Here is an 8,863-nt window from a genome sequence, read left to right as displayed (position 1 = left end):
TCCACACTATTTGTAAAAATTTCCAGGTGGAAATTCTGAGTTTGCAGGCAATAATTCAGGTCTGGGTGTTGGAAGTCTGGAGCTATAAGTCTGAGAATCACCTCTGAGAAGCAGCAGACCTGTGCAAAGAAAGTTTTTAGAAGTGGATCCTAATGGGGATGTAGGACATTTCATTAACACCTGAAATGATATACAACGTTATGTTACGGTGTATATTTTCCTGGGTGGGAGTTGGAGAGAAAGGGAGGCCTATAGTTTAGCAGAATCCCTAAAGGATTATAGGACCAAAATTGTTGAGGAAAAAAGAGCCAAAGTGAGAATATTTTGAGATCTACTGTCTCAATAAATTTCAAGTATACAATACAGTATTTGTAACTATTTGCACACCAGATCCCCAGATCTTACCCACTTTATAACTACAAGCTTATACCCTTTACCAGCATCTCCCCATTTCCCCCAAGCCACCATTCTACTGTCTATTTCTATGAGTTTGACTTTTTTAAAATTCCACATATAAATGAAGTCATATAATATTTGTCTTTCTCTGCCTAGAATATTTCACTTAGCATAAAGTCCTCTGGGTTCATGCATGTTGTCACAGATGTCAAGATTTCCTTCTTTCTCATGACTGAATTTTATATATATCCCACAGCTTCTCTATCCATTCCCCTCTGATGGACACTTGCATTGTTTCCATATCTTGGCTATTATGAGTGAATTATGCTGTAACGAACATGGGAGATCTGATACCCATTTGAGATACTGATTTGGTTTCCTTCAGACACATACCCAGAAGAGGGATTGTTGGATCATATGGTGGTTCTATTTTAACTTTTTGAGGAACTTCCACAGTTTTCCATGGTGACCACACCAGTGTACACTTCCACCAAGACTGAACAAGGATTCCCTTTTCTCCATATCATCACCAACAGTTCTTATATACTGTCTTTTTGGTAAAAACCGCCTAAAAGGTGTGAAATGATATCTCAGTGTGATTTTTGTGTTTCCCTGATGATACACCTTTCATGTACCTGGTGGCCATTCTTTATCTCTTCTTTAGAAAAATGTCTGTTCAGGTTCTTTGCCCATTTTTAATCGGATTATTTGCATTTTTGTTATCAGGCAGTATAAATTCCTTATATATTTTGGATACATCCCCCATCAGATACATGGTTTGCAAATGTCTTCTCCCATTCCACAGGTTGCCCTTTCTCTTTGTCGATCGTTTCCTTTGCTGTTTCAGAAACCTTTTAGTTGGCTGTTATCCCACTTGTTGACTTTTGCTTTTGTTCCCTGTGCCTTTGTTGTCATATTAAAAAAAAAAAAAAATCATTGCCAAAACTGATGTCAAGGAACTTTCCCTATGTTCTCTTCTGGGAGTTTTATGAATTCAGATCTTACATTTAAGTCTTTAATGTATTTTGAGTTATTTTTTGTGAGTGTTTTAAGATTCCACTTTCATTCTTTTGAATGTGTATAGTCAGTTCCCCCAACATCATTCATTGAAGAGACTATCCTTTCCCCATTGTGTGTTCTAAGCACCCTTGTAAAAGATTAGTTCACTGTTGACACATGAGTTTACTTCTTGGGTCTCTGTTCTGTCCCACAGATCTATGTGTTTTTATGCCAGTATCATACTGTTTGATTACTAGAGCTCTATAATTAGTTGAAATCAGGAAATGTGATGGTTCCAGCTTTGTTCTTTCTCAAGATTGCTTTGGCTTTGGAGGGGGGGAGTCTTTCATGGTTCCATACAAATTTTAAGACTGTGTCGTCTATTTCTACAAAAAAACGCCTTTGGAATTTTGATAGGAATTACATCGAATCTGTAGATCACTTTCAGGAGAACGTATGTGTTCACAATGTTAATTATTCTAGTTGATGTAACAGGATATCTTTCCATTTATTTATGTCTTCTTCAATTTCCTTCATCAGCGTTTTAGTTTTTGGCACATGTTAAATTTTGGTTAAATGGATTCCTAAGTGCTTTATTGCTTTGGGTGCGATTATAAATGGGATTGTTTTATTTATTTCTTTTTCAGATAGTTCATTCTTAGTATATAGAAATGCAACTGATTTTTCTGTATTGATTTCATATCAATTCACTTGCAACTTCACTGAGTCATTTGTTAGTTTCAGCTGTTGGGGTGTGTATGTGTGTGTCTAGTTTTTAGGGATTTTTGATATAGAAGATCATGTGCATGTATTTTTTTTCTGATCCCATTGCGTTATCTTTCTGTGTTTTTTGTTTGTTTGTTTGTCTTTAAGTGGACCCCACACCCAATGCAGGGCTTGAACTCACGACCCTGAGATCAAGAACTGAGCTGAAATCAAGAATCAGACATTTAACCTACTGAGCCACCAGGTGCCCCCTTTCTGTGTTTTCCTGTAGCTTGTCGAACTTCCTTAAAACATGTATTTTGAATTCTTTGTCAGGCAGATCATAGATCTATATTTATTTTTTAAAAAGAGTTTATTTATTTCTTTGAGAAAGAGAAAGTGAGAGCAATCACAGAGGGAGAGGGAGAAGCAGACTTGCTGCTGACTGAGTGGAGAGCCGGGTGCAGTGCCCAATCCCAGGACTGTGAGATCATGACCTGAGCCGAAAGGAGCTGCCCAACTGACTGAGCCATCCACGCCCTCCATAGATCTGTATTTCTTAAGGGTCAGTTACTAGAAATTATTGTGTCATTTGGCTGTGTCATGTTTTGTTGATTTTTTAACATTCCCTGAAATCATGCATTGATGTTTTCACATTTGAAGTAGCAGTTACATCCTCCAGTCTTTTTCTGACTGGCTTTGCGGGGGAATATCCCTCTGTTAGCCCTTTTAGTGATTCTTGGGCTTTTCAGTGGATTCTTAGACCTTTCCAGTGAATACCCCTGCTTCACACTTCTTGTTCCCAATGGGGAGGGGGCATTCCTGAGACCCTGTTACCTTCTTTTGATCCTGCAAAGCCAGACCAGAGGCTGACAGCCTCCAGTTTTGGTGCCCCGAAATGCTCAAGCTGGTGTGTTTTCTCTCAATTCCTTTGAGTTGGGCTGGTTTTCTACACTTGCTCACTAGCCATCTGCAAATGCCCAGACTTGCCGCCCTTGGGGGCATGCACTGGAAGCCAGTCAGCCATGGCTTGGTGGTGGTCATGGGTGAGGCACTCGGGGCACTGGGAGAGCTGGCAGGAGAGTTGGGAGAGTCTACAGGTGAGAGGCATTGCCAGCAGTGTGCAGGCAGACTTCCGGATGGAATCTGTGGAAGAGTTAGCAGGATCTGGAGCCCTCTGATGCATTGGGAGCCCTGCCTGCTGTGCTCCCAGCCTCTCCCCGGCCTCCTTGAATAGCTCCCTGCATGGGGTAAGAAGGAAGTGGGTCAGCACACTGCACAGCTGGGGGAGTCAAACACTCGCTCACATGCTCTTACTTTACCATGTGGGAAAAATCACGGGCTGAGGGGGTCTTCTTGACACTGAGCTGTGCTGTCTTGAGGAAGTGCGACCATGGCTACCGTGAAGTTGTTCTTTTCACCCTCTTCCGAGTGTCAAATATCAGATTTTCTCCGCTCTAGTTGTGCGCTAGAACTTCTCCACTGGACCCTGGGCTCCGACATGCATCCTCTGGTCGATGGCAAGTTGTCAAACTCAGTGTTCTTTGCAGAGAAGATGGAAAACTGTTCTCCTATCTTCGTGACATTACATAGTAAGTGATCACTAAAGGGAAACGGGATTATGAACTGAGAGAATGAGTTCATGTAATCTGTCTAATTGTGTAGGTCTTCTCTCAGTAGTTTTTTTTTTTTTTTTTTAGATTTTATTTATTTATTTGACAGAGAGAGATTACAAGTAGGCAGAGAGGCAGGCAGAGAGAGAGGAAGGGAAGCAGGCCCCCCGCTGAGCAGAGAGCCCGATGTGGGACTCGATCCCAGGACCTTGAGATCATGGCCTGAGCCAAAGGCAGCGGCTTAACCCACTGAGCCAGCCAGGCACCCAGGACCTTCAGTAGTTTTAAAGTTTCAAGCTTTCTTTTCCGAATTATGCATTTAAGAATATGAATGTTCTTCTACATATCAGTTTCCCTACATCTCCTTTGATTAGGTAAGTTTTTTGTTTTTTGGGGGGGGTGCCTTTTTTGAGTATAGTTGATACAGTGTTACATTTGTTTCAGGTGGACAATCTAGAGATTCAACTTCTCAACACATTACATTATTCTCACTGCAGGTGTGGCCTCCATCTTTCACCATACGGTGCTATTACATCATTGACTGTGTTCCCTAGGCTGTGCCTTTTATTCCTGGGACTTCATTCATTCCGTTACTGGAAGCCTGTATCTCCCATTCCCTTTCACCTGTTTTGCCCATTCCCCTGCCCCCTCCCTCTGGCGACTTTCAGTTTGTTCTCTGTATTTATAGGTCTGGTTCTTTTTTTTTTTTACATTTTTATTGAAATACATTTCACATACTGTAAAATTGACCCTTTAAAACTGTACAGGCTAATGCTTTTTAGAACAATCACAGAACCATTGTGACAAATTAACCTTTATGGCAATCACCACAAATGTTAATTATGGAACCCTCTCAACTCCTTTTTTTTTTTTAATTTTTTATTTCTTTTCAGCGTAACAGTATTCATTGTTTTTGAACCACACTCAGTGCTCCATGCAATCCGTGCCCTCTCTAATACCCACCACCTGGTTCCCGCAACCTCCCACCCCCCCCCACCCCTTCAAAACTCTCAGACTGTTTTTCAGAGTCCATGGTCTCTCATGGTTCACCTCCCCTTCCAATTTCGCTCAACTCCCTTCTCCTCTCCATCTCCCCTTGTCCTCCATGCTATTTGTTATGCTCCACAAATAAGTGAAACCATATGATAATTGACTGTCTCTGCTTGACTGATTTCACTCAGCATAATCTCTTCCAGTTCCGTCCATGTTGCTACAAAAGTTGGGTATTCGTCCTTTCTGATGGAGGCATAATACTCCATAGTGTATATGGACCACATCTTCCTTATCCATTCGTCCGTTGAAGGGCATCTTAGTTCTTTCCACAGTTTGGCAACCGTGGCCATTGCTGCTATAAACATTGGGGTACAGAAGGCCCTTCTTTTCACTACATCCGTATCTTTGGGGTAAATACCTAGTAGTGCAATTGCAGGGCCATAGGGAAGCTCTATTTTTAATTTCTTGAGGAATCTCCACACTGTTCTCCAAAGTGGCTGCACCAACTTGCATTCCCAAGTAGGTCTGATTCTGCTTTTTGTTTGTTCATTTGTTTTTTTAGATTCCGCACAGGAGTGAAATCATACAGCATTTACCTTTCTCTGTCTTATTTCGCTTAGCCTTATACCCTCTAGGTCCACCCATGTTGTTGTAAGTGACAAGATCTCATCTTTTTAAAAGGCTGCTTAATATTACATTGTGCATATCTATATCTATGTATTACATAGATATATGATAAATAAATAGATAAATAGATAGATAGATAGATGATAGGTTTTTTAAAAAAGTATAAATATTCCTGGTTTCAATGATGCATACATTATTTTTAAATGTCCTTTTAATAGCTCCGAAAATATAGGAACAGGCTGATTATCTTTTACTAACGATTTCTAATTTAACTACATTATGATCAGAAAACATGATCTGTTTGGCTTGTACTCTTTGGTATTAACATTTGCTTTGTGGCCTGATTCTATACCCTTAGCAAAATTTTGCATGCTCCCACCCCCAGTCTCTCAACTACTAAAAAAAGATATGATAAAATCTTCTAATATGATGTGCTTTATCATCTTTTCCTTACAGTTCTATTAGTTTTTTCTTTATATATTATAAGCTTTGTGCTATTAAATGCATATTAGTTATTTTATGTATTATATATATAATATATAATATATCAGTTATTAGCTGCTTTTTTTGGGGTCAGTTTTCCTTTTATTATGATATATTGACTTTCCTCATCCTTTTGGATGCCTTTGCCTTAAGTATGCCTCATCTGATATCAACATGCTGTCTGTCCCCCACTTGCTTCAGCTGCACATGTCCTGAATAAGCTGTTCGTCTTCATCTTGGTTAGTATTTCTTGATATACCCACATTGTTTCCTGATGGTCAAACTTTCTACATCATTATAGGTTACATGAGATAATAGAATTTTGCTCCTTTGTCCAATCTGCGACTCTCTGTTTTTAAAGATTAAAGCCATTTAAACATTTGTTATAATTACCCATATATTTTGTGATTTTTCTTTGCTTCTTTATAGTTCCTTTCCTGACTTAAAATGGTTTGACCAAAATCTCTTGAGTTCTTTTACTCCCCTATTGCAATTTATACGTTATAAATACTGTATCCATTATTTTAGTGGTTACATTTAAACTTAAGTCATGTGGAAAGTCCAAAATACCCAACATTCTTGTTCTCCTGCAACTCAAGGCAAGAACCTTTCAACACTTATTCTAATTCCTCTTTTGTAGTACATATAATTTTTCCCTAGTATCTTACTCCATCTTGTTTATGTGGTACTATTATTATTAGTTTAAAACTCAGTGGTTTTTTTTTTTTAATTTTTTTTCTACATATAAAAAAGTTACTTGGCTCTTCATTGCTTCCTGGATATTGCTTTTTTTTTAATGTATTTTTTATTTTCAGCATGACAGTATTCATTATTTTTGTACCACACCCAGTGCTCCTTGCAATCCATGCCCTCTATAATACCCACCACCCGGTACCCTGGCCCCCCACCCCCCACCCCTTCAAAACCCTCAGATTGTTTTTCAGAGTCCATAGTCTCTCATGATACTGCTTATTTTTAATTCAATTTGTTTTATCCTGAAGTAAATCCCTTAGTTTTTTTCAGTAAGTTTTCATGCATAGTGAACTCTCTCAACAGTTTTCTGAAATGGGAATCTTCATGGGAGGGTCCTACGACTAAACCTTGACATATGAGTTGCTGTAAACACTTCATCAATAGTTCAATATGGAACCTGTATATAAACAGATGTTATTCTTAGTCCAGATGGGAAATGGGTTATAATCTCATCTGATCTTCCAGAACCATCTCTGTAGTTTTCCTGGAATATCATCTTTTCAATACTTCCAGAGGAATATTACCCATGGAACCAAGGAACCAAACCAGTGCATCTGAATTCATCCTCCTGGGACTTTCAGAAAGTCCAGAGCAGGAGACCCTCCTCTTTGCTCTGTTTCTGTGCATGTATATGGTCACCGTAGTGGGAAACCTGCTCATCATCCTGGCCATCAGCTCAGACTCCCACCTCCATACTCCCATGTACTTCCTCCTGGCCAATCTCTCCTTGGTTGATTTCTGTCTGGCCACTGACACAGTCCCCAAGATGTTGGTGAACATCCAAATCAGTAGCAAGTCAATCTCCTATCCCTGCTGCCTGACCCAGATGTACTTTTTCCATTTCTTTGGCATTATGGACAGTGTTTTAATTGCTGTGATGGCTTATGACAGGTTTGTGGCTATATGTCACCCCTTACACTACACCACCATCATGAGCCCACGCCTCTGTGGCCTGCTGGTTGGTGGCCCGTGGATGTTTTCCTGCGTCATCTCCCTCATCCATATCCTCCTGATGGCCCGTCTGGTTTTCTGTGGGAGCAATGAGTTGCCCCACTTCTTCTGTGACCTCACTCCCCTTCTCAGGCTTTCTTGCACTGACACCTCTGTGAACAAGATCTTTGTACTCATCGTGGCTGGGATGGTGATAGCCACACCTTTCATCTGCATCCTGGCCTCCTATGTTCACATCATTATGGCCATCATGAAGGTCCCCTCTGCAGGGGGCAGGAAGAAAGCCTTTTCCACCTGCAGCTCCCATCTGTCTGTGGTTGCTCTCTTCTATGGGACCACCATTGGGGTCTATTTGTGTCCTTCCTCTGTGCGCACAGCTGTGAAGGAGAAAGCCTCTGCTGTGATGTACACTGCGGTCACCCCCATGTTGAACCCCTTTATCTACAGCCTGAGGAACCGGGATCTAAAAGGAGGCCTGAGGAAGCTTGTCAACAGAAAAATTACTTCATCTTCCTGACCACAAGGACACTTGGACACTTCCAGGAAGTAGGATCTCGACATCTAGGATCTTGGGCTAACAAATGGAATGGCATGGTTTGGGAGAGTAGCCATGTTGGATTTTGAGTTGAAGATGTTTAAAAGGAAATCTGGCCTTGTAACTATTTTCTCAATTACTTGGACCAGTAAGGGTCCTTTGCTGTCTTCCCAGAAAGATCAGTCTAGTTTCTGCCAGATTGGATTTATCCTGGTTCAAAACCCAGTTAGCTCTGAACAAAATATTTATGGCGTTCGTGTTCTGGGCTTGCTGTGAGTGCTGGCCATGGAATGGTGAGCAGGAGACACAAGGTCCCTACTGTGCAGAGTTTATAGTTGAATGTGGGAAAAGATACTGGACACTAGTTTTAATAGAATGAACTATGCACATGAGGGCAAGGATAGGATAGAGTAGAACCCCCTACAGAATCTGGAAGGGGGATTCCAGGAAGGTTTTCTGGGAGAGATGATCCTAAACCTCCAAGGATAAGACGATGTTTTCTCAGGCAAATATGAGGAGAAAGAGGATCAGAAAAAGAAAAAAAAATACAGTATGTGCAAAGGTCAGATAACAAGAGGAAGAGAGAGAAGGATGCATTTGTGAAGTGAAAAATCCGGTTATGGTGAATAACTTGGGGAATGCCAGGTCTTGAAGGACTTTGGGACCAACTCAAGAGTTTGGCTTTTTCCTGAGAACCAGGCAGTTCATTGACTTCTAGAGACCAGAGTCAGGGAGCACATAGGTGAGTCATGTCCCCTGTACCCTCACTTCTATTCTGTCTTCAGGGGGAGCAGGATGGCATGGGCTG

At 40.8% G+C, this 8,863-nt stretch overlaps 1 protein-coding gene across 1 annotated transcript; it reads left to right on the top strand.

The window, feature by feature from the left end:
- Window positions 1–7,095: 7,095 nt before the first annotated feature.
- LOC131823464 (olfactory receptor 1M1) lies at window positions 7,096–8,037 on the top strand. The gene has a single exon (XM_059159864.1). The coding sequence runs from the start codon at window positions 7,096–7,098 to the stop codon at window positions 8,035–8,037; it is 942 nt and encodes a 313-aa protein (XP_059015847.1).
- Window positions 8,038–8,863: the final 826 nt, after the last annotated feature.

This window comes from Mustela lutreola, chromosome 2 (genome assembly GCF_030435805.1).
Source record: "Mustela lutreola isolate mMusLut2 chromosome 2, mMusLut2.pri, whole genome shotgun sequence".
NCBI lineage: Eukaryota > Metazoa > Chordata > Mammalia > Carnivora > Mustelidae > Mustela > Mustela lutreola.
The sequence above is the reverse complement of the archived record's forward strand: the minus strand, read 5'-3'. Positions and strand labels throughout refer to the sequence as shown.

Coding starts and splice junctions, on each gene's coding strand:
- LOC131823464 (XM_059159864.1), top strand. CDS start 7,096: ATGGAACCAAGGAACCAAACCAGTGCATCTGAATTCATCCTCCTGGGA.